This window comes from Chionomys nivalis, chromosome 6, assembly GCF_950005125.1.
Source record: "Chionomys nivalis chromosome 6, mChiNiv1.1, whole genome shotgun sequence".
NCBI lineage: Eukaryota > Metazoa > Chordata > Mammalia > Rodentia > Cricetidae > Chionomys > Chionomys nivalis.
Genome location: NC_080091.1, coordinates 32,573,835 through 32,599,729, shown reverse-complemented (window position 1 = coordinate 32,599,729; position 25,895 = coordinate 32,573,835). Strand labels below are relative to the sequence as shown.

The window sequence follows — 25,895 nt, the reverse complement described above, 5'->3', positions numbered from 1 at the left end:
AAGATGGAAGACTCCTTCTGCCCAGCGGCTGAATTACTTACTGTGGCCCCAGCTGAAGACCCAGAAATTACTTTCCCACTTTAGCCTTGGTGGCACACATACTGTCCTCAGTTCCACCTGTAAACACAAATGTCATCTGGGACCAAGTTTGAGCCCCTCCCCCAAATCACATAGCCTGAAAACAGTCCTCGTAGTCCTGGCCACACAGAGATTGTAGGGGGAGGCACGCCCATCATCTTGGCCTGGGGCAAGCATGTCAATCATCCAACAGCAGATTCTGAAGTATCTCTGTAACACAGATCTCGAATGCTGTAGCATCTAGATACCCGGCAGAAGACAGGTCCATCCGTCTACCAAGAGAAAGTCCCACTGCTCTTTATCTTAAGGAAGACCCTGACACATGTCTGTCATTCTGCTTCAGTCTGTGAACCGAGCTACAAGACCAATTGTTACGGCCACCCAGGAACCTTTTAGGAAATGAGTCCATCTTACTCTTAGGGGCAGGCCTGCTGATGTTATCCCTAGCTATTGGCTCTGAAGCAGCCCTCTGGCTTGGTTCCCAGTCTTCTTCACTTGTGCCTAAGTGACAGCAGAGGCTGCCTCAGGGACCCTCTTAGTAAAACAGAGAAATCCCCTGCAGACCGCATAGGACCTGTATCTTCTTATGTACTGAATAACAGACCTGTGTCTGAAGATACCACTGTGGATCTTGAACTCGGTTCTCCACAGTGCCAACTCTGTTAATCTCTATGCTGGAGGCTTTCTAATGCAGTGCCTGGCATGCCTTAGTCTCGAGCTGCAGATTTTACAACGGAAGACAGCAGCAGTCAAGTTGCTTGACTGAAACCTGCTCTAGACTCTTTTCTATCAGCCTGAAGATATAACAGGATGAGGTCTTTGCCAGCTGAAATCAGCTGGGGATGCGATCGTTCCACCAGAGGCACAGACTTTCACACCTACAGGGATGACAAAGAATTAGACAAGCAGGATACCATCAGAAAAAAATAAGGTTCAGAGGATGACCCCAAGGAAACTGAGATCTACTAACTGCCTGCTTAAAAAAATAAAACAGAGTTTAGAGAAGTTGGGTGAAGGGCTAAAGAACACAGATAACACAAAGTCGGAACAGTTAACACCCAAGCAAAACAAGAGGTTAGATAAAATCAACACAGTAACAAATGACCAGACAGCCTTGATTCAAACTTACAGCCTAAAATTTTTCTTTAGAGGGTCATGGAAACAGATTCAGTAATCTGAAGAAAGAATCGATAAATCAGAGACATTCCCCTTGACGCCCAGAAAGCTGACTCAGTAGGGGAACGTGCCTACCTTGCAAACCCTCTGGCCTGACTTAGATCTAGGGAGCCTGATGAGGTGGAAAGAGAAAACTGACTTCTGAAAAATGTCCTCTGTCCTCTGCACACACAGTGTATCGTGCGCACTAACACACATTCGCACTAATGATCTATAGAAATTAAAACTAAAAATAAATAACAAGAAGAAAAATATTCTATTTGAAATCAATCCTTTTGAGGCGATATAAGAATGAAAACGATGAGGAAACCGTGTAAAAACCTACAAAACAGCACCCACACGAGCAGGTGAGGGACGAGCGTGACAAAGGAGAAAAGAGAAAGATTTTTAAATAAACACAAGTAGGCAATTCTCTGCATCTTGGCAGTGACCTTGGCAGTTAGATTTGTGATGCTTCAAGGTCAAGTAAGATTGGCCCCCCCCCCCCAAATGCTACCTGTTGGGGGGAGCAAAGATCCTTGCACCCACAGATCACTAAGGAAAGGTTAGAAACACGGCCTCTTCTCAATGGGGAAGATAGCCTGTTTAGACGCTCACCTTCCTGGACATAGATAGAAGACCTTAGTCTTCCCGCAGGGCAGAGAATTTGGACTGCTCTTCAGTATCGAGAGGGAGGGGGAATGGTGTGGGGGGAGGAGAAGAGGAGTGGGGAAAGGGGGAGGGGGCTGGGAGGAGGGGGCAATATTTGGGAGGAGGGGAGGGAAATGGGAAACGGGGAGAAGGTGGAAATTTTAATTAAAAAAGAATAAAAAAAAAAAAAATACCTGTTTTCTTGGCCAGAAAGCTGGAAGTGGGTATTGTTAATGACCTGGTGACCTTTTTGCTATCTGTGGCAGCAGATGTCACCTCCCCTTTGCTAAACAGGCAAACCTCACCCAACTCCCCAAGAATGCTTATCCCAGATTCTTGCCTCTCTAAACCGTTACGCATCCTTAGGAGAGAGTTCACATGTACTTCACAGCCTGCTGGCCTCTACGCTATCTTGATCAGAGACCACACTAGGCCTTTTAGCTGTAGAATCCACTCTCACAGTCACGCGTATGTTGTAAAGGAGTTTCTATGTAGTCATAGCTTAAGCTCTACTGTGCACCTGGAATTGGAATGCTCGTTGCCTGGAAACCTCTTCCCAGATTGTACTGTGTGTGAAATATTCTGACCAGGAGCCGCCTGGCATTAGACTCCCCCGCAGGCTGATCCAGGTTGATGAAGTCAATCTGAGCTGGTTTTCACTCACATCTCTTCTCAGAACACTGCCGGCATGGTCCCCCTCAACAGCCTAGAGATGCTGCAACCAAATCATCAAAAGACAGAGAATTTCCAAAGCGCTAAGAGAAATCTCTTGTCATGTAACACAGACCTTCGACAGGAACTGGAGTGGGGGAGACGGTGAGCTCAGAATTCTGAAGGAAAAACAAAACTGTCACCCAGCCGAGTAAACCCGGAGAAGCTGTCCCTCAAGAATAAATGAGGCAGGCTGGAGAGATGGCTCAGCAGCCCACAATGCCTGCTGCTCTTGCAGAGGGCCTGGGTTCAGTTCCCAGCACTCATGTGCTGGCTAGAAACTGCCTGTAATTCCAGTTCCAGGGAAGAGAACACCTTCTTCTTACCCAATGGTTCTTAACCCGTAAGCTGCAAATCTTTTGGAGGTTGCAGATCAGGTATCTTGTAATCAGATATTTACATTACAATTCATAACACTCGCAAAATTACAGCTATGAAGTAGCTATGAAGTAAATTTATGGTTGGGGGGTCACCACAACATGAGGAACTGTAATAAAAGGTCACAGCATTAGGAAGGTTGAGAACCACAGCCTCTCAGGACTTCTTTGTTCATGCAATGCACATACTTACGTGTAGACAAAAGACTGAAGCACATATGAAATTTAAATAATCTTAAAAAGAAATAAGTGAGGGAGGGGGCAATATTTGGGAGGAGGGGAGGGAAATGGGAAACGGGGAGCAGGTGGAAATTTTAATTAAAAAAGAATAAAAATAAAAAAAATAGAAATAAGTGAGATAAACACATTATCAGAAACAAAGCAGAGAGGGCCATCAGTGCTGGCCATGACTTGTAAGACATATCTTACAAGGAACCCAGGTGATTATTCAAGTTTAAATGTCTGGGAGTTAGGTACTAGCATGCATATGGGGAAACTCCGTGGTAAACATTTGGAGGAGATCTCTGAATACAGTAACTCTGGAAGGATGGCGGGCAATCAAAGCAACTGGAGTCTGTAAAAAGATGGCAGGGAAAAGTGCAAGTGCACAGGGGTTTTATGTAAGCTTCCCAGTTACCACACACAGAAGGAAAACTCGAATAAATAAGAAATGATGGGAAAGAAATCATAGCACATGGCTGCAAAAGAACCACACACACACATACACACACACACAGTCATAAAAAGTAGGAAATCAAGTCGTGTGTGACAACGTAGATGAGCCCAGTGGACAATCTCCTAAGTGAAATGGGTCAGACGCAGGGCTTACTCTACAACTTCCTGTGTGGAAGGCAAAGCGTTTGAGTTACAGAAGCACGAAGCAGAGCGGTAGAGACCAGTGGCTGAGTGGTGGGGCCCCCCAGGAATCCGGAGAGGCTGTCAAACACAGCCCGAGAAGGCTCTAAGACTGTGAACCAGGAGGAGCCAGCATGTGGCACGTGATTGTTGCTAAGCATTCTGCCTGGAATCCATTGAAAGGCTAGAAGGTAAGTGTTCCTTCCCTACCCCACACTAAAATGACGAATGAAAGGTTATGAACATGGCAATTAATTTGGTTGGGGTCACCATTTCTCAATGTACACATGTATTGAACGCTAAATTGTATAACACATATAAAACTCGTGTTAGTTATAGCTCAACATTGAAACATCAAAATATCCCAGTTTTTTCTTGTGAAGAGGGCAGCAGAGAAAGTGTTTACAGAATTGGGCTTCTCTTGATGTTAGCTATGGACACAATGCCCTTGTTTTTCTGATAAGGTTGACAACCTGAACTACTTATGGCATAAAAATAGGTCAAAAAGAAGACTTTGACCTTCAGAGTAGTTCATCTGTCACTGAACAGAAAACAAGAAATTAAGGCATCTTGGTTTGTAAAATGTGCTATATTTTTACATTGCCTGATCAGAGGAGAGGTGGAGCCTACAGCAGGAACGAAGGGCAGGGAAGGGGCTCACACCTATGCCTGTGAGCTCCCTATTGGGAGTAGTTGGTAGCAAGGATGCAAAGAATTGGAAAGATGGAAAGTCCGGCTGGTTTGAAGACAGCTGCATTCAGTGAGGGTGAAGCAACAGAGACAGAAAGAAGGGCCAGAGGCTTTGGAACTTTGGAATTTGCACATATGAATTTTTTCCTTTTCTCAAAGGGCTTATAAGCAGGGAAATATCTACATACGTCTAGCAACAAGGATAGATAAAAGGAGTATAATGTGAGATTGCGTGACAAGGGATATCCCATGCTTCTGAAGGCACAAGCCATTCTAGGGCAGAGACACACGTGAGAAAACTTAGGAAATAAAGACACTGAGGTGTCTCTGTGCAAACAGGCCACTTCGGAGTCGGCTTTCACTTGCATGTGCCTAACTCTTACCGATATGGTTCCTGCAGATTCCTTCAGTTCAATAACAGAGCAAAGGTCAAAGCTGCCTTTTCAAGCGTTAGCGCCCTTCACCATCACTCAGCTCATGATTTCAACTTGGGAAAATGCCAAGATCTTCTATTAACCCGGTTGGGAATCGGAAAGGCATGCGTTAGTCACCCGCACGCCGGTTACTACGATCAGCTGTTTTTAAAAATAACCTCTCTTGATCTTATGAACCTCTGGTCAGGTGACTATGTGACTTCCAGGAATGGAAACACTCGTGTGCGGTGATAAGCTAAGTACCTATAGACAGTGGGACAAAGACAATGCTCTTCAGTATAAAGGTCTGATACTATGTGACCAGGCAAGCTGAATATCTGAGATCTATCATAATGTTAGAGCTGGATGGAGCACAGCCAGAGGCTAAATCTTCTCTCTCTCTCTCTCTCTCTCTCTCTCTCTCTCTCTCTCTCTCTCTCTCTCTCTCTCTCTCTCTCACACACACACACACACACACACCTACCTACACACACACACATACACACACTCCTACCCATGCACACACACATGCACACACACCCCTACCTACACACACCCCTACCTACACACACACACCCCTACCTACACACACACACACACACACCCCTACCTACACACACACACACACCCCTACCTACACACACACACACACACACCCCTACCTACACACACACATACACACACCCCTACCTATACACATACACCCCTACCTACACACACACCCCTACCTCCTCACCCAGTCTTACATTATCTGCCTTTTGCTAGATTTCTAAGGCTTTATTTATCTAATGGAAACAGCACAGCAGTAAGATCAAATTGTCAAATACCCACCATTTCAGAAAAGATTGGTATTTGAATTTTAAAGAAAAATTTAGCAAGGAGGGAACCATGGCTACTTACAGCTCAGCTGTCAATAGAATTTCTTAGACAGTTCTCATAATTTATCCTTAACCCCTGCAGGAATTGAAAGTGAATAGCTGCGTCTATTATTTGGTCTGAGAGGTGTGAAACCTTCAGGATAAGCTCGAGGCCAAAGTTTGTAGCTCGAAGCTATTTGCAGTAGATGCAGGGTTAAGAACACTCTAAAAACCGACGTCTTGGCTTATGAAACAAATATTCCTCGCCAAGAAGACAAAGGGTATTTTGTGCAGTAATTTGAATATTGACCCAAGCTGCAGAAGTTTCTATTATCTGAGTGTCCCAAGCGTTTGACAGTGTTTCTTGAATGCACTTAACTCCCTCACATGCCAATTTCTAGAACTCAGTATGAAGCCCAAGATGACCTTGAACTCTTCATCCTCCTGCCTCAACATCCCACCAAAGTGTTGGAATTATAAACCTATCTTTTTTTGTATTTCTTTTTAAAATTTATTTATTTATTTATTTATTAAAGATTTCTGCCTCCTCCCCGCCACCGCCTCCCATTTCCCTCCCCTTCCCCCAGTCAACTCCCCCTCCCTCATCAGCCCAAGAGCAGTCAGGGTTTCCTGCCCTGTGGGAAGTCCAAGGACCTCCCACCTCCTTCCAGGTCTAGTAAGGTGAGCATCCAAACTGTCTAGGCTCCCACATAGACAGTACGTGCAGTAGGATCAAAACCCAGTGCCATTGTTCTTGACTTCTCAGCAGTCCTCATTGTCCGCTATGTTCAGCGAGTCCGGTTTTATCCCATGCTTATTCAGATCTAGTCCAGTTGGCCTTGATGAGTTCCCGATAGATCATCTCCATTGTCTCAGTGTGTGGGTGCACCCCTCGCAGTCCTGAGTTCCTTGCTCGTGCTCTCTCTCCTTCTGCTCCTGATTTGGATCAGGATCAACCTACCCCAGGACCCAGCAATACCACTCTTGGGAATATACCCAAGAGATGCCCTATCATACAACAAAAGTATATGCTCAACTATGTTCATAGCAGCATTGTTTGTAATAGCCAGAACCTGGAAACAACCTAGATGCCCTTCAATGGAAGAATGGATGAAGAAAGTATGGAATATATACATATTAGAGTACTACTCAGCAGTAAAAAACAATGACTTCTTGAATTTTGCATGCAAATGGAAGGAAATAGAAAACACTATCCTGAGTGAGGTAAGCCAGACCCAAAAAGAGGAACATGGGATGTACTCACTCATATTTGGTTTCTAGCAATAAATAAACCTTTCTTTTCTTTTCTTTCCTTTCCTTTTCTTTTCTTTTCTTTTCCCTTTTCCCTCCCTTTCTTTCCTCTTTCTTTTTTTTGACTTTTGCCTAGAAAATGTGGTAGATGCCTCTAGCTAACTAGGGTTCCAGTAGGGAGCTTGGGGCGGAGTCGTTGCTCTAGGAGTATTTAGGGCTGGCCCCGCCCTCATATCCCGCCCCACCTCGCAAAGTGGAGGCCGAGGGCGGTTGACAGGTGGTTCCTGCGCTCTGCTCCCATTAGCTCTGGGCACACGCGCCGCACACGCTGGTTGGCTGCCCGGCCGTTGCCCTAGCGACGCGTGCTGCTGTGGTTCCGCAACTCTCTTGGAGTTTGGAGTCGGTCTGGGAACCAGCCCTCCCGGTACGAACTTCAACTGCGTGAATGTAAACCCTAGATCCGGAAAGCCCGGAGCCCCGTGGTGACTTCAAAGCCTGCTAAACTCTGCGGCCCGTCATGACCTATAGGACACTTGGTTTACTCCTGCTGTCTACCTGGCGTGCACGTGCCCTTGCTGTTTACCCCGCTTAACGTGCCTGGTGCTGTCTACCCCTGCAGTGTACCTACCGAATGCGCCCGGGCTGAATACGCTGTCGTATGTGTCCCTGCTGGGTGTTCAGCGTGGACACGGCGCTGCGGTGTGCTCGCTGTGGATGTGCCAGCTCTTGGGCGTGAGGCGTCTGCAGGCGTGTCAGCGGGAGACGGGCGGAACCACGAGCGCGCTGACTTTGCCCCTGTAGCCTCTGCTCTCAGGGGGCGGGTCTGCAGAGCCCAGATACCCGGAGAATCCGGACTCAGCAGCTCCTTTCTCTCCCGGACGGACGAGGACGTGCACCAGACCATGAGGAACACGAGCAAGGAGGTGCAGAGTACCTCTCACCGCTACGCTCCCTGCGGTGAGTAAGGATGGATGGGAGGGATCGGGTGATAAAGTAGGAAGGGTAGGTGCCTCGACTTTTTCTGTTTCCGTGCTAGGGTTGAAACCAGGACCTTTACGTGCTAGGCAACATTGCCACCTCCCTTTTCAGTACCGAGTGCGGGCGCTCATTGAAATTCATTTTGTAGCAAGTTAACCCTCCTAACTCTCACATCTTGGCCCGGGCTGTTGACTGAGAAAGTTTCATTTTTGACAGCATCCACCAGGTATATCATTGACTTCCTAGCTTTTGCTCCTAATTTAGGCCCCAACCAAGACAAATGTCTCCCGCTTTCAGCATCTGGATCCTGGAAAGCTTAATTCACTGAAGGTTCTTGGGTTGTGTGTGCGTCAGTTTTGAAGCCCAATAGGGAAGGAAGACATTTCCTGACGCTGACATCGCTTTTCTCTTGTTTTTCCTCTATATCTAGAGAAGGGTTGGGGACAGAAGAGAGTAAAGAGGGCCTGGTGTTCATCTGGGGGGAAACAGCTGGAGCCATCTCATCTGGAGAGAAAGAGAGTGTGACCTTTCCCCAACCTCTATATGTATGCTAGCCCTTCATTGTTGGTGACAGTCAACTGAGAACCGGGGTGGGCTGGAAACAGTGCTTACCCGATTCCAGGCTCTGTAACCTTCTGTGACTTCTCCGTGTCCTAGGAAGTGTGAACCATGCTGTAGACACTCAGTGCCAGGTTTATTCGGCAAAGCCTATGTACACTAACACATGTAACTTATAGCACCCCTCCAGAAATCATCACCCCATTTTAGAGAGCAGGGAAATGAGGCATTGCCAGTTGGAAGTAAGCTGCCCTTGGAATAAGTACACCCGCCAACATGGCTTTTTCTCTGAGACCATACAACCTAAAAAGAGTAGCCTGTGCCCCTACGGCTATGTGCATATATATCACGTTACCTGTAGTTTAGAGGCCAGAAATGGGGGCAATTTATAGTTTGGCCCACTCTCTCTTATGGGCTCTGTTTCCTTATTTGGAAAACAAGTAAAAATAAGGGCACAGCATTAAATGGGCAAACTGTAGAGAGAAAAGCAGTCAGCCAGTGGTTGATCTGGTGTCACACGGGTACAAACAATCTGTAGTGATAAAAGCTCAAAAGATACCTCTGTGTCCCCTTTAGCTCCTACATGCATGTGCTGGAGACGGTAGTGGTTTGTCCTTACTGATGGGACCCAAGATCTCTGAGCTGCCCCTGTGTGCACGTTCACAAATGCCTTAGTGTGCTCAGCGTGCCTATCCAAAGCTCGCAGTAATGAGATGGCAGAAAATACACTGTTCTCTGTGGATTAATTAGTAATCGAGAGAGAGAGAGAGAGAGAGAGAGAGAGAGAGAGAGAGAGAGAGAGAGAGAGGAGAGAAACAAGAACCAAATGGTTTTCCTCTAAAAGAAGAAACAAGGAGCCGAGCTGAATTCTGACTCTTAATTCTCTGGAATCCTATGTGCAAATCTTTGAAACTAGATCATGCTGACTCAGCTAACAAGTATCCTTTAGACATTTAAAGCTTCTAGGTAAAATAGCCTTCCCTTTTAGGCAGCAAGCCCAACTTTAGTTCTATAAAAAAAAAAACTGGCAGTGCGCATTTAGCGTCAGAGAACAGCGACTTCTTGCTTCTGTGTTTATTCTACCTTATTCAGTGCTGTTTCCCTGTGCCCTGACTCTGAGAGCAGCATGATTAATCAGCTACTCACCTACCTGTGAAAGGGGAGCCATCTCTTATACGCATTGGCTCACTAGCTTGGGGGGCCCACGAGTACAGAATCTGCAGGGCAGGCTGGAGAGCAGGGGAAGAGCTGAGGCTGCAGATCAAGTTCAAAGTCCTTCTGGAGGCAGAAGTCCCTCTCCTTGATTTTTTTTTCTTAAGATGCCACTGAACCAAGGAGACTCGGTCTGTTGTAAGGATCATCTGCTTTACTCTAAGTCCTCTGATGTAAGTGTAAGTGTTAGTTCCCATCCTAAAAATACCTTCACAAAAGCAACAGGGGTAGTATCTGTACAAAGTCTGGATACTGTGGCTGAGTCAGACAGACACTGAAGTTTGCTGTCACACTGCCATAAAGAACCAGTCTCTGTGTTTGACTCTGAATGCCATGAGTCTGGCAAATGCCATGAAACACAGTCAGCATCCACGCCACAGAATTTTGTTTTTGTTTTTGTTGTTGGTTTTTTTTTTAAACTGTTCCCAAGTCTTTGTTTCCCAACTTTTCCATTGATGGGATGATATTTTTTTACTTCTTTGTATTTTAGCATCTGGTTGATTTCTGACGCAGACTTACCTATGCCCTGTTTCTCCCCCATCTGTGTGTGTGTGTGTGTGTGTGTGTGTGTGTGATTATATATCAGCACTAGTAACTCCAGGACTTTGAGATTCTGCTAATCCATCTGTCCCTTGAGAGATGTTCATACTCTGGTACTGAATGTCTCTGGGAGTCTTATGGGTGATTCCATGTCAACTTGGAGGATAGGCTATCAGCTCAGGGTCTAGGGAGTGTCTTCATTTCACCAGGCCATGCTCAACTCCTCCCCTGTCTGCAGAGGACTGCTGTTACCCTGGGGAGGAAGGAGGGACAAGCTGCCCACACTCCTTTTCTTGCTCCATATGAATTGTCCCATAGTTCCCTCCTTAGGATAGAAGTCACACAGTCTACACCCACTATTTCCCCTCTGTCTTTCCCCGGGAAGACTTCTGAAGATTTGGGTTTGAGAAGGTTTTGCATAAAAGTGATCGCTCCAGTCTAGTGAATGGGACATAGGGTTGTCTGGCTCCTGAAGGGTGTAGGAGGCAGGTGTTGGCTTCCCACACAGCTGTTAAGCAAGTGAAGCTTCTTGGGCCACACCCTGGCCTACTTCCTACTGCTCTTGTAAAAGTGACAAACAAGTTTGATCACATTGTGTGTCTGTGACAGAATTAAAGTACTAGTGTTTTAATATGCAAATCAGCTATCAAATCCTGGCCCAATATCTGGTTTATCCATAATGATTTAAATGATAGAAATGATTTGGTATTTATTTAAGTCTGTGTGTCTCCCAACATTACCAGAAATATGGCTAAGCATTTTTCTGGGGTATGGAGGGTAAGAAGAGGAGGGAAGAAGACAGATGTAGGGGTTTGGGCTAGTTCCTAGAATTAATGAAACAATGTAAGAGGCTTTCAGTGGAGGGCAGGGGGCAGGAAGGAGGTGATGTTCATTCTATTTGCCTCAGTGACTGATATGGTTGGGGACTGTGGAAAATTAGTTGTCTTCTAGTTTGCTCTGGTGGTGTCCTGATTTGTCACACGTGTTCCAGAGCTGGCAATTGTTTTCTTGTTTGTGTGTTCTGTGCCATGTACTACCTGGCACATACGTGATATGCACACAGAAACACTGTCAGGCAGTAGAGGGCCTCCTATCCCCCAATCCCATCTAACTACGTGCTGGTCTCCCTCCTGTCTAGATTGGTACTACCACCTACCTGTGAAGCGCTCTGAGAAGGCTGTGGGTGCCCCACCCGCATCCCAGATCCCAGGGCTCAGTGACTTGGGAGACACCCCAAATGGAAACATGCCCCGTGCTCGGAGATACTGGATAAAAGAAACAGACTCAGAGTATGTGAAACTGGCCAAGCAAGGCGGCAGACCTGGTAAGCCCTGTGAACTGATTGGCTCTGTGAGCTGAGACAGGGGTGTTTCTGAACTTGTGCCCATGAACTACAGCTATGGTAACTGTATGCTTTGTTCAAGCCTTTGGAATCTTGGGCTCGTTGAGAACACTGGTATGTATAGCCTTCGACAAAAATCAACTTTTGTAGAAGTACACAAAAAAGACAAATTGAGTTTAATTAAAAAATCACTGATCAGAGGTTAAGGGACAAATGTCTCAACTAGGCTTCGGAGCACCCGGTACTGAGAGAGACTAAAGTTTTTCTATCTTCCCTCTGGCCATCCCTGACCCAACACTGAATATCATAGGTAAAATGGAGGCCAAGCCTATGCTTGAGCGTTCCAAACCCAGACCATACCACTTGACTGACTCAGCCACGAGCAGATGGTGCAGCATCAAGGCAACCTTTTCTTAGATCCACCTCGTTGCTCTTGGTTCAAAGAGACTAGCAAAAATCAGATGGAGGTCATCAGTGCCACAGTGACAGTTTTCTCTGTGCTGTGATTATGTGAGGACTAGCTTCTGTGAGCAGCGGCGAAGGCACAGAGGGCGAAGAGGCAAACCTGACCGCAACACACCACTCCAACAGGGTGGAGATCTGTGGCGATGCTGATGACAATGGCACACATGGGAGAGAAGGAAAAAGATACGGAACAGGCAGGATATGCATGGAGAGTCTGGGTTAGGAGTGTAGAGAAATTGCCACTATTCCTTCAATTTGTCTGTAAGTCTGAAAATCTTAACAGCAAGAAGTTTTTGAAGTTTAAAATGGAAAGTTAAAGATTTCTCACTGAGAGGAGTAAAGTCAGTACCCTTTCTGCTGCTACCGTGGCTATGCTATTGGGTATTGGGAATTATTTTACTGCTGGAATTACCTAGCAAAACCAGTTCTTACCACTCACTGCCCTTGGACACCAGTGGACGGGAGGGAGAGGAGGGATGAGAGGAAGGAAGTCACTGGGGAAAGAGGAGCCAATTGAGAAGGGACCTGTGCTGCCTACCTCCCTGAGTAGTGACAAAGTTGATACATCCATCTGGGACTTCCCATCTGGGAACCTGGAGGGAGCAGACCCACAGTGGGGGACCATGCTGGTCAGACTGCTACAGGATGGAGAGGAGCGTGGAGGTAGCTGAAGGCTGAGGAGCATTGCACACAGCCCCTGGAGATCTCGGAAGTGGAGAGATGAACCCCTGATAGGTGCTGATGGCAACTGGCACAGATGCCAGCTCAGGACCAGGAGCTTTGTGCACACTCAAGAGGAGAGGGCATGAGAGGTGGAGGGTGCACGAGGGATGTCTGTCTGAGGACCAAGCAGGACAGTCAGCTCTCAGCCTGTATAGAGGCCACCCTAGAGAAGACATCCCAGCTCCCAGTGTGGAGTGTTGGTAATGCCACATGTCCTGTGGGCAGCAGGACCACATATAACGGGTGTCCCTTTTCTCTTTGAGATTTGCTGAAGCACTTTGCCCCTGGGACCAGAAAGGGCTCCCCAGTAGCCTACTCCCTGCCAGACTGGTATATTCACCACAGCAAGCCTCCGACAGCCCACCAGCGACAGTAAGTATCTCTAAGTCTCTCTCTCTTTCTCTCTAAATATGCATAAAATATTGGTCCAGAAAAATAGTTTAGCAGCTTTCCAAGCCTGATGATCTGAGTTCAATTCCCCAGGACCCACACTGTAGAAGTCTCTAAGACAGTCATAGATGTGAAGAGCCATGGGCCCCTACCCTGTTATAATATCTAATGGTTGTTACTTGTAGTTATGCAAACTTGACCCTTCACACGCCTCTCTAGGTCTGAGAGGAAGCATAAAAACTGATTCTAGGATTTATTTTTCTGCTTTTTAGAGACTTGCCTTTTGTTTTATTTTTTCTTTCTTTTTTTTTCTTTGGTTTTTATAGACAGGGTTTCTCTGTAGCTTTGGAGCCTGTCCTGGAATTGGCTCTTGTAGACCAGACTGGCCTCAAACTCACAGAGATCCGCCTGCCTCTGCCTCCCAAGTGCTGGAATTAAAGGCCTGCGCCACCACCACCTGGCTTGTTTTATGTTTTTCCTGAAAGATTGGACCAGCACAGACATCTTTCCATGCTGCCGGGCAGTATGCAGTGTCTCTTGACTGTCCCTGGGCACCCTGTGGAGGGTTTTATTTTGTTTTGTTTTTTTGTCTTCAGGATCCTGGCTCTTCCTGCTTCGTTTTTGTATTTTTATTAAAAGGTGATATTTTATATTTTAAATGGATCACAGTCTTTTTGGAACCTCAGAATTTGAGGCCCAGACTGACCTCAAACTCATGATCCTTCTGCCTCTGTCTTCCAAGTGCTGAAGTAAAAAGCAGCCACCTCTATTCTGGCTTTGCTTTTACTTTTAACATATAAAATTAAAAAACACATTATGCTTGTACATACTCCTACCATTTTTTAGAATGAATAGTTTGTAGGCTAGACTTCTGGTACACAGACTTGTGGTACAAAGCAGTTTTCTTTTGTTTTATTTGGCCCTGGCTGTCCTGGAAATCACTCTGCAGACCAGGCTAATCTCGAACTCAGAGATCTGCCTGTCTTTCTTTGCTTCCTGATTGCTGGGGTGCCACCACCACCTGCAGGTTTAATTCTTACAGTAGAGAGGCAGAGTTTCTGTGAGGTCAAAGCTGAAATCAAGACTAGCCTGGTTTACATCCTGAGCTCCCGGCCAGTCAGGGATACATAATGAAATCCTGTTTCTGTTGTTGTTTGTTTTTGTTGTTTTTTAAGAGTTTGTTTTAAGTTCAGAAAAGGAAGGAAATCAGGTGGGGAGAGCAGGAACAGGCGAGGAAGGGCAGGCGACCCTGGAGCTGACACTTTCCAATGGATTGTGTGGGAAGACCAGTTGGATGCTTCTGTACCCACATTAAAACTGGCCATCTCACAGAGCAGCAGGTGCTTATTAGCGTAGATGATGTTAAACGGTAAATGTTTTGTGGGCACTTATCTCGTTGAAGGCACAAAGTAGTAAATGCTAGTCTCCAAGACATAATTATAATTTATCTGTTTTATACGCTCATACTTTAGAATGCCACCCTGTGATTTCTTTTGTTGTTTTGAGGATCCTGAGGGCTATTTGGGGAGGGGCCGATGTGTTTATTCAGTAGGAAGAGGAACAGGCCTACCTTTGTTTTCCAGGAAGATGGGGAAGTGGAGAGACGATGAACCAGAGGGTTGAGAAAAAAAGGGTGTGGGGAAGAGTAGGGAGATAGGGAGGAAATGAAAAAGGAGAGAGGGGATAGAGGGAAAAGAGAGGAGGGAAGAATAAAAAGAAAAAGGAGAGAGAGAGCATGAACTGGGGCCAGGTGCCAGGCTGTCACTTGTCCTGTGTGTCCTTGCAGAGTCCCCGTGGTCTCCATGCCAGATTACATGGTGTATGAGGAATTCAACCCTGGTCAGGCCAATGGCAGCTATGAGTCCAGACGAGGCCCCTTTGACTTTGACATGAAAACCGTCTGGCAAAGAGAGGCCGAGGAACTTGAAGACGTGAAGAGAAAGGTAACCATGCTGGCGAGAGGGCGTCGCCTGCATCTGCGACTCCGGGAATGATTAAGGGAGCTGCTCCTTAGCTGCTGCCGCCTACTCAGGCCGCCTGCAGCCTTGGTCCAGCCCTCCCTCTGCGCTCTGTGCTCTGTGCTCTGAGTTCTGAGCTCTGTCTCAACTTTGGAGCTTCTAGGAGGCAAGCAGCCACATTTTCTTTCATGTTTTTTTTTTTTTTTCCTGTGTATGTTGGCCTTATAGGTAAGATTGCTTTTTGTCCTCTGGTGTCTAACCAGTTAATGGTTATCTTGCGGAAAAACTGGCTTCACTTCTTATCTGACATATAGAGCAAGGATGTGTTTATATGTATGTGTTCAACGTCCTGCTCCTGGATTTATTTAAGTCCAAATTACCCACAGTGCTCCTCGCTGATAAAGGAAGGGAAGAGGAAGTTCCCCGGGGTCTTCAAACGGGTTGTGAGTTCTACACCTGTACTCTTCCTAGAGCCCACGAGAGCATAGCCAGGGCCATGCCAAGCGCTCTACATTCGTTGGAAACGAATTTTTGTACTCAAGACATCAAAATTCGTGAGTGAAGTGGTAGCGTTTATACTTAAGATGTCAGTTGTGTTTTGAGACTGAGAATGAGAGTGGGCACCATTGTCATTTGAACAGCAAGGGGACCAGTGTGTCTTGGACACATTAGGCCTAGCTTCTCAGTGTCTTCGGGGGGGGGGGGTTACTCTCAGTTCATGTGGGGACTTGGTACTTGAATATGAAGACAGCACCAGTTGGCTGCCATGTTTGGTGTTTGTTCTTCAAGCTGCCCCGGTGCCCAGTTGTGATTCAGGCTTTGGGTCACTGCTGTAAGTCCTGCTAAAGGACTCTACTAAGGACCAGGCCTGTTTCCTGATAATGTATATGTAAGTGACTGACTATATAGAACCTTGAGCAATACATGGAAGGCTTGGCTGTTAACCAGGGTTCCAGCGCATAGCCTGAGAGAATTTACAAAGCAAACAATGCTGCACCATTGTAAAACCTGACTTCATATAGTAATCACTCACACAGGGTTCTGCTGACTGCAGAAATACCTGAAGCCAGACTGTCCTCCATCTTCTCAACGCTAAGGAAGGAGGAAGTTAGGATTGCAGACACCAACACTGACTGTACACTAACCGAAGGTGTTAGGCAACTAAGAAAGAGTCATATGGGGGGGGGAAGGTCCTGAAGACCCCGGGGAAGTGCCGCTCATCACTACTGGGCACAAAGTTCCCCTAAATGTCTATTCTGCAGAACTGGGGGACTTTTCCTTTTCTCAAATCTTGCAAAACCTCTGGGTAAGGACTTTACTGTGAGAATCGTTTCAACACTTGACTATTGTCCTAGACTTTGGCATGCCACCCTACCCCATCTGTCACATTGCCACAGGTTCTCCTGCCTCTCAGAGACCTGCCTTCTCCGTTCTAGCAAAGAATGGGACACCCATCGAATCTGCTGCTCTTGCCCTGCCCGTCACTCAGCCTGCCGTAGACTCTGACCTATCCTTAGGACAGAGGTATCACCACTTCATCTGAAGCCATTTACACAGAGCCCAGTTGGCTTGTCACTCAGTACTGACCTTCTGACAGATGCATGCGTCGTGTAAGCGCCATAGACACCGAGCTACAGAGCAGTTCTGTCGCCTCTCAGACGTCTCAGCCTCTTTGTCGCCAAACCCTTCTAATTTCCATCTCTAGCAGTCTCTGATCTCTTTCAAGTCTTTGTTAAATTTTTGCCAGCCTGACACAAACTAAGGTTGTCCGGAAGAAATGTCAAGTAAGAAAATGTCTCCATCAGATTGGCCTGCAGGCAAGTCTGCGGAACATTTTCTTGATGACTGGATGACGTGGGAGGGCCCAGACTATGGTGGGAGGTGCCCGGCCTGGGAGGGTGGTCCTGGGCTGTATAACAATGCAGGCTGAGAAAGCCATAAGGATTAGCAGAAGACAATTTTCCCCCACCGTCTCTGCTTTAGTTCCTGCCTCGAGTTCTTGTCCTGGTGTCCCTCCAAGGTGGAGTGTGACCTGAGAATCATAAAATAAAGTTGCTTTTGGCCATGGTGTTTGTCAGCAACAAACCCTAACTAGGATAAATCTTAGTGCATTCTCCCTTCTGTAAATGGCGGTTTCTCTATCCTGTCCCATCCCGCAGCAGTTTCTAAATACTCACTCAGAGGCTTAATATTAATTACAAACTGTTTGACATAGTTCAGGCTTATTACTAACTAGCTCTTACACTTAAATTAACCCATTTCTATTAATCCGTGTATTGACACATGGCCGTGGTACTACTGGTCTGTTGGCATCTTGCTTTTTGGGCGACTGGCTCACATCTCTCTAGATTCCACCCTTCTTTCTCCCTGTGTTCAGTTTGACTTACCTGTCTAGCTGTATTCTGCCTTGCTATAGGCCAAAGTGGCTTTATCATCAACGAATGAGCACAACATATATTCACAGCGTACAGAAGGATTATCCCACAGCACCTTCTAGACTCTCAAAACAGTGTCATCAAGCTAGTGATTACAGTCCCTTTGGCCTGCCTCTGCCATGTGGTACCATGTGTCAGAACCCTTGACCTTTTTACTGTTGAGTAATCTTAGACCAGGTACCGCCTGCTTATTCATTCCTTTGTTGGCGGGTGTTTGTTTTGTTTCCAGTTCTTGGTGACTATCACAAAGCTCACCATACTTACATTTCCATTTTATATGGGCTGGTGGATCCCTCGGTCCAGCCAGACCCCTCAGACTATCAATTATCCCCAACACTTGTTGATTGCTCTCCTCCTGAGTAGGGGACCTCTTTACTTAAACACAGTAACTGTTTTTGAAGCACATTTTGTCCCCTCTAGCAGTCATCCTGTTGACCTAGTGGTTACTTAATTTTATTTTATTGTAACAGCCTGTGGCCACACTGAAAGTAGAGTACTGGTGTCTTTGCTGCGCTTGGAGTTCTTTCTTCTACCCTAACTCAGAGATTTGATTTTCTTCACACAGGTGAAACTGCCAGCCATTAATTCCAAAAATCCCAGCAAAGTGGGGACCCCAGTTAGCCACAAAGACCCTGAAGGGAGCAGGCTGTCATTGCCTCCTATGTAAGTGTCCACCTTGTGAGAATGAGTGCTGTTTGGATGATGGTTTTCTGTCCTCCACCCAGGTGGCAACTGTGAGTTGATGGCACCCACTGTCCTGCCCAGCTCTATCCAGAGACAGGTTTGCAATGGTAGCGCCTGATCCCCACCCCCTGCCCACAGAGCCCTGCCCAGCCTGGTCTGAGAACCTGGTTGCACTTTCGCTCCTTCCTTAACACGGGTTTTTCCTTTATGGTCCCATGCCTGGTCTCCTGCAGCCTGTTTGCAGCACAGGTTGTGGTTTGTAGCCACTTGTCCCTGCTCAAGCGTTCGGTCCTGAAACTTCCTGTCACCAAAGCCTGAGCATAGGGGTGGGGGTGAGGGTTTCACCCTTGAAAGCAGGCACTCTGACGCTGCATTCATCTGGGGATTCCCTTGGTATACTGACACCTGTTGGTCTTCCAGGTGAAGAGAGAAATCCTGGGGGTCCCTGTGTCACCTTATTTGCCAAAAGTCTAGTTAGGGGAAAACAGACGTCGTGAATTGCTGAATGAGTCTTCAAAACAATCACATTCATGACATTGGGACAGATGGGGAGGGACTCACCAGGAAAATCCTCAATAAGGTGATTCATAAGTCCGAAACTTGTGGCTTGGGAGGTGACAAGAGCGTGCTTGTCACCCGCCTGACTGGAAGGCTCACACTACTGCCCTACCTCTCTTCAGCGTTAATTATGATAGGATCTGTGAGCTGCAGCAGGCGACAGATGTCAGAGGCAGAGCTGTGCTGTGAGTGGACAACAGGAAGGGTTCTTAAGACAGGAACAGCTATCCTAAGTAGCCTCATGTTAGCACAGGGGCGGGGCTCTAGGACCTCCTTGTGTAATACCGGTGTTCTGACTAAATTTTAATTGGGTAATAAGAAGAAAAGGGGTTGGGAAACTCGGCTGAGCACGCTATCACTCATGTACAGGGACCATTTTTATGTTTGAAATGGGGAAAGAGACTGGTAGATGGGAGACACACAGAGACAGAGACAGAAACAGAGAGGGGGAAAGGGGAGAGAGGGGGCAGAGCCCAGTACCAGCGTTCCTTCACAAGTTAAGTTTTCTGAACACTGCTTCTATAGTTCCCTTTCAAATTTATCTCGGCACTCAAGTGTATCATTTCCACGTGTCTCTCTTTAAGGCCCGGTCACAAGAGCAGCTCTCCAACCAACTTTTCCAAACTCATCAGCAACGGCTACAAGGACGAGTGGTTACAGCAGCAGAGAGCCGAGTCTGACAAGAGGACCCCGAAGACATCCAGGGCATCCTTATCCACTCGGTCCACAAAGGACTCTGAAAGTACCGAGGACACAGAGACGCCCCATGATCCTGAGCCCACTGAAGATTCCGAGAAAACTCCAGGTGAGGGTCACCATGACGCGCGTGGAAACGTGTACCGTTGAGGGCAGCAGGTGATTTGTCTTATCTCCTCATGTATCTCCTAGGGGGATATGCAGATTAAAGCCATGCCCAAACTCCAAGAAGACTTAGGGCATGGGGCAGGCATGTGGGTTGTGTGTACTTAGACTTCTTTCTTTTCATTCAGGTGGGAGAACAAAAAGCTATGACTTATGGGGTCTCATGTTTTTACTATAGTTATCAAAAATCTTGATACTCCATTTGGTACAGCAAAGTGTAAATTAGAATGTCAGTTTGAGTCTTCCGAATGTGAAGAGTTCTCACAGGACACTGCCCTTGTCCCTCGTGAGCTTGTCCTTTGATACCCTTCACGGGATGCCTTCTTGTCCTTGGGAAGCCCCAGTTCACAGTTCAAGCATTCCATTTCTCTGATACCAGCGTTTCTTAAACTGAATAATTTAGGATGCCCAAAATACAGCACTAGTATTTGTTTTTTCTTTAGCCTTTACAGAATTAGTCCAATTTGTTTGTTTGCACCTCTGGAAACTTACTGAGGATTGTGTTCAGTTTCTTTCACTGATGATTATCGACAACTTGGTTCTGAAAAAAAATTATCTTTCTTTAGGGTATTTGCTACTTTGAGTAGTGAGAGAGAAGGCTGTTGGGGGTGTGTGTGCTCAAAAACATTTAAAATGCTGTGGTATTGATCTGTGAGCAGAACTCTGTATGGCTTTCCATGTTGAGTGTGACCTGCCAATCAGTCTCCATCCTTACAGAGATGGCCAATTGGTGGAAAGGGGCCCTCTTGAATGTTACAGAGCCAAGAGTTTTATGCCTCATTGCTCCTTGAAGCAGAATAGACTTCTTTCTCATTCTTTGAATATGGGTTATCTTTTTAAATTTATTTTTATTACTTTTTGATTAAGTGTGTGTGTGTATTTGTTTTCTTCTATTCATCCTCTCGTGGGTCTTTAGGCTGAGATTCTGAGATTCTCTCTTGGTTATTGTGAACTGTGCTGCAGTGAACAGAGGACTGAGGATTGTCTCATGACCTCCTGGTTGCAGTTCTTCGGGATATGTACCCAAGAGTGAGAGGAGCTTCATGACGATTTCTGTATGCTGTGCTCATGCACAATCTTGCTAACAGTGGTCTGTGGTCCTGTTTCCTCACATCCTTGCCAGCACTATTTTAATCTTCAGATTTATTTATTTAATGTGTATGAGTGTTTTACCTGTGTGTATGTTCATGTAATACATGCACGCCTGAGGCCAGTACTCAAATCCCTACTGCCTAACTCTTGTTGTTGCATTTCATTTTATTATGAGACGGAATCTCACTATGTAAATCGAAGTGGCCTAGAACTCCCTATGTTTTCAAAGTTGGCCTCAAACTTGTGGCAGTCCTCCTGCTTCGGGCGTCAAGGGCTAGGGTTACTGGCATGAGTTACCAGGCCAGCTCCTTTGCCCATTTCTAAAATCCACAGTTTCCTTTCTTGCTAAGTTACTTGAGCTCCTCATGTATTTTAGATACTAATCCCTTACCAGAAAAGCAGTTTCAAAGTGCTTTCTCTTATTCTGTGCATTGTATTTTTATTTTGTTGATTTCTTATTTTGCTTGTTAGTTCGATACAATATCATTTGTCTATTTTTCTTGGGGTGTTTGTGTTTTGGTAATATAAACATCTATATATAAACATATGATATTTATATAAAACACATAGCTCAGCATTTTGTATGTAACATAGTATTTATATAACATATTTATATATAACATATATAAACATCTATACATGTTTTATATAGAGAGATCTTTATATATGTATTATATATAAACATCTCTGGGGTCGCGAGAGATGACCTAGAGTAGTGACTCTCAACCTTTCTAATGCTGCGACCTTTTAATACAGTTTCTTCTGCTGTGGTGACCCCCCAACCATAAGATTATTTTTGTTGCTTCTTCATAACTGTAATTTTGATTCTGTTAGGAATCGTAATGTAAATATCCACCCCTGTGGAAGTTTCGATCCACAGGTTAAGAAACACTAACTTAGAGGTTAAGTGCTTATGGTTATGGCCAAGAAGCCAAGTTCAGCCGCAGCACCCACATTGGGCAGCTAACAGGTGGCTACCCACAACTCCAGTCCTAAAGGACTCAACTGGCTTCCCCAGGCACCTGCTCTCATGTAGCAAACGTAAGCTCATGAAGCCATGCACACAGATGCACATGAAGAAAAGCAACAACGATAAATAAAGCACATCTTTTAAAAAGGAAAGAAACTGATACCAGCACCAACATTGGAAGATTTCCCTTGTAGTTTCTCCAGGAGCTTTGTAGTGGCAGGCCTTTTGCTTAGGTCTTTAATTTGTACTTGGGTATGTTGTATGAGCTGAAATTTTATTTTCATATTTTGCTTATGTGTACTCATTTTCCAATAATATTGAGTGAAAAATCTGTTCTTTCCTACTATATATATATTCTCTCTACCTTTGCTGAAAAGCAAGTTTCAGTCTGTAGATAGATTTAGGGGCTCTAGCCCCCTATTTTTCTGTGAGTCTAATTTTATGTCTTGTGATAAGCATATTATATCATAAACACAGGTGAATATGTCAGTGTCTTTCTACCATGTCAGAATTAATTGACTAATTACACATCCACACTTAACAACCACACACACGAGTAGCAATGAGTTTGTTGGCAACCATTTACCAAGCAGTCCTGCCTCCCTTGATAGCTGCCTGAGGCAAGCTCAAGTTCTTTCATTCCAGGCTTAACTAACTCTCCAATCACACATCACACATCCCAAAATAAGTGTCCATATATGCATATATGCAGGCCAAGGTGCAGCTACAAAGGGGATAAGAGCCACAGCAGAGCTCAAGGAGCCTCTACGAGGCAACTGGAGACAAGCCAAGAGCTGGCAGGGCTGCAAAGGGATCAGGTAGTGAGCCATGCTGCTGAGTCAAGCCTCAGGGGCTAGGCAAGCTGCAGAAGTGAAATATGGGACCATGAGGCTACAGAGCGAAAGGTCAGGACGGGTGCAGATGGAGGAGTAGTGGATGAAGGGACAGCCAGTCTAGAAGAGCGACTCATGCACACACAGCAATCCAGGTAGGCTATGTCACCCATGGGGGAGAAGCTGTGCTGAGGCCCTGGGGACAGTTCTCAGCTTGTTGGTTTTTGATGTGTACTCTGAGTGACCAGATGACAAGTTGGAGGTAGCAGGAGCCGTTGTGGTGTTATTTGTCCCTTATTTTGGAGGTCTAAGCGAAAATGTTGTGCCCTTTCCTCAGTCGGGTGTGTTCAGCAAATTCTTTGGTCTGCTTTTATTGATAGGATTTTAATCTGTCCTTGTGTTTATAGGGTCACAATTTACATTAATGAGTTTACAGGGTGATTGCCCTTTTACTATTAGCAATAAGCTAGTCACTGTTCCGTGCTTCTGTGGGTGGTGCCTGACAGATGCTGGTGTTGCGTGTGGGACGGGACACAGGGTCATCCTGCCTCTGTACTCCCTCGAAAGGTACTCAGCTACTGCCTTTCAAATCGATTCCTTCAGGACATGGCAGATTTCTGAAAAGCCACGGTTTTGTCTACAGCGTGGAGCAACCCAGAGCAGACCCAGCTTGACCGCAGCATGCCCGTTCCCAGACCTTTCTATCCCGGATTCTTTTTCTCACAGATAAATAGATTCAGTCTCCTTACTCATTTTGATCTGAGCACACTTTGTACTCATGATTCAGTAGGATCTCTGTTTACAGGAGTGTGTGTAGGAATGTCTAGCCTACCCACCTTGTTACTGCCCTCGGTATTCTATGGTAGCACTGCAATGTGTCTTTTCTTTCCCATTTGCCTTTTCTCCTTTAGTCACAGATTTTCCATCTCTTTCCCTTTAAAAATACTTAAAAACAAAATCTTCATTTTGTTAGTCTTTCCCCTTGTGTCCTTGGTCTTTATTTATTTTTGTCTGATATTATTTTCTTCTTCCACCTATACTTTTAGATCATTATTATTTTAGGATCCTCAATTTACACATGTGCATGCAGTACATACACAGGCTCACCCACATAAACTATATTTTAGTATTCTGCATTTTATCCTCAAGTAAATAAAAATGACCTCACCATCAGTGTACACATAAGATCTAACCGAGGGATAGCACTTGACATTGGTGTAAACTTATTAACTTTCTGGAAATAAGTCATTGCAAGTCTTATCCAATCCAGGTGTTCTAATTGAATCCACATTTTCACCGGCAGCAGGTCCTATTTAATCACACACAAAGAAATGCTTTGTCATCAAACTCATAAACAGAGCATTGTTGTTGTAGGAATGGACCTGCTTGTTTGTCCCAGCCACCTGGCTAGCTTAGGCCCCAAAGAACCACACAGAAACTGTATTCATTAAAACACTGCTTGGCCCATTATCTCTAGTTTCTTATTGACTAATTCTTGTATCTTAATTTAACCCATTTCTATTAATTTGTATATCGCCACATGGCAGTGGTTTACAGGAAAAGATTCTAACTGGCGTCTGTCTCAGGTGGAGGATACATGACTTTTCCTTGACTCTGCTTTCTTCCTCCCCGAATTCAATTCTGTCTTCTCCACCTACTTAAGTTTTGCTATATCAGGCCACGTCAGTTTTTTCATTCATTAACCAATGAAAGCAACATATAGACAAAAGGACCTCCTACACCACACGGTCCTTGAGGATGGGGATTAGTTGAAGGGGCTGGGGACCTGCTGCATGGGAAACAGGCATCACCACTGAAAACCCTGGCCCTTTCCCTCCCCAAGGCTGGTACTGCTGATGCCACATTTCTTTCCACCATTGATCGTGGTTGCTCCTCTTTCCGTCACAGTTTACACTTTATAAACAACAACAATTAAAGCAGATGGTGCCTTCTCCTCCCTACCTGAAAACCCTCCCCTCGGAGTTGTAACTCTCTGGAAATGAATCTACTCAAAGCTTCTGGTAATTAATATTTCTTTCCTTCAACCAGACACAAGGTTGTTGCTACTTTATCATGACTGTTTGCAGACATTCTTGATCTGTTGACATAAAACCTGTGTCTGTTAGGCCACAAGTTCAGTTACAGACTTTGGCAAGGGGCCCCAGTGAGAGAGAGGGTGTGAGACTTGGGAGCAGAAAGACAGACACCACACAGAGAACTCTCTCTAGCACGCTGCTGAGTTCTGTCCTGTGCTTCGGAAGCAGAAGTTCCTCATCACAGGCCGGCAGGACTCGGATAGAAAGTATGGTGCTTGCTTTAGTGCCAAAGCAGAGCCTTGTTTCCCAACCATGATTTGTGCTGCAAGGTAGGATTGCAAACTCGATTTTTTATAGACGTTTGCATTAATCCTTAGGAATAGGAGCAGAAATAGGTTTGTGATATACTTTTCAATTAATAAGTTAAAATTTTAAGTGTATTTAAAATGCGGCCTCATCTTATTTGCATTGCAGATGCAGAAGGATCCCCTTCAGAATCGGCACCAGCAGAGCTCAAATAAGCCTGGATATGTCTTCTAGGACAACCTCTTTAGTTGCTATCTGTAGAGTGACAATGGACAGCTATATTTGCAGACTCCTGTTCTATTTTATTAATGTAAAGTCTTTTGAAGCAACTTGCCTTGGGTAGAGTTGAGATAGCAAACATGGGGGTAAGTGTGGGCTTTTGTTTCTCGCATTTCTCAGGATGGCCTTGCTGACCAGCTGATTTCTGGGACCAGAGTCTTCCTGAAGCAGGCCTCTAGCATCCTGACTGCCCCACAGTGTGGAGCACTGCTCTAAGACTTGAAAGGGAAGAGACTCACAAGTTACTGCCTTTTCCCTTATTTGATCCCATAATCTTTATAGAAACAATTTCCCGCTACACAGAAATGACTAATTTCAGAGCCGTGTGACATAATTTGCTGTAACAATATTTTATTATGCTTTGAAGTTTAAAGCATTTCAAATAAAACATTGTAACATTAGTTTATTATTTTTGCTAATAAATTAGGTGCAAATTGAAACCCAGAAATACTGAACATTTGTTATTTTATATCCTTTAGGTAAAAAAATATATTAAAAATATATTTAATCTCAATTAGGCTATTTTATTAGGTTCACAAAAACATTCTAGTAATCAGACTCAATGCTCTTGTTTTATAAATTTTGTTGTTTCTATGTTAGCATTTAACATTAAAATGTATTTTATATTTTATTCATT

General features: G+C 45.2%; 2 protein-coding genes across 2 annotated transcripts in view; one reads left to right on the top strand and one right to left on the bottom strand.

The window, feature by feature from the left end:
* Sun3 (Sad1 and UNC84 domain containing 3) overlaps window positions 1-7,942 on the bottom strand; it is a 35,892-nt gene extending 27,950 nt beyond the window's left edge. The window contains exons 1-2 of the mRNA XM_057772854.1: window positions 7,667-7,942; window positions 7,284-7,390 (exon numbers count right to left, since the gene is read on the bottom strand). Of these exons, the coding sequence (XP_057628837.1) occupies window positions 7,284-7,390; window positions 7,667-7,942 (383 nt within the window). The remainder of the gene's footprint in view (window positions 1-7,283; window positions 7,391-7,666) is intronic.
* On the top strand, window positions 7,924-25,630 carry C6H7orf57 (chromosome 6 C7orf57 homolog). Its single transcript, XM_057772841.1, has 7 exons — window positions 7,924-7,995; window positions 11,465-11,650; window positions 13,120-13,228; window positions 15,033-15,189; window positions 18,205-18,302; window positions 19,466-19,686; window positions 25,148-25,630. Exons 1-7 carry the CDS (start codon window positions 7,941-7,943, stop codon window positions 25,192-25,194), a joined length of 873 nt encoding a protein of 290 aa, XP_057628824.1. The 5' UTR covers window positions 7,924-7,940; the 3' UTR covers window positions 25,195-25,630.
* Window positions 25,631-25,895: the final 265 nt, after the last annotated feature.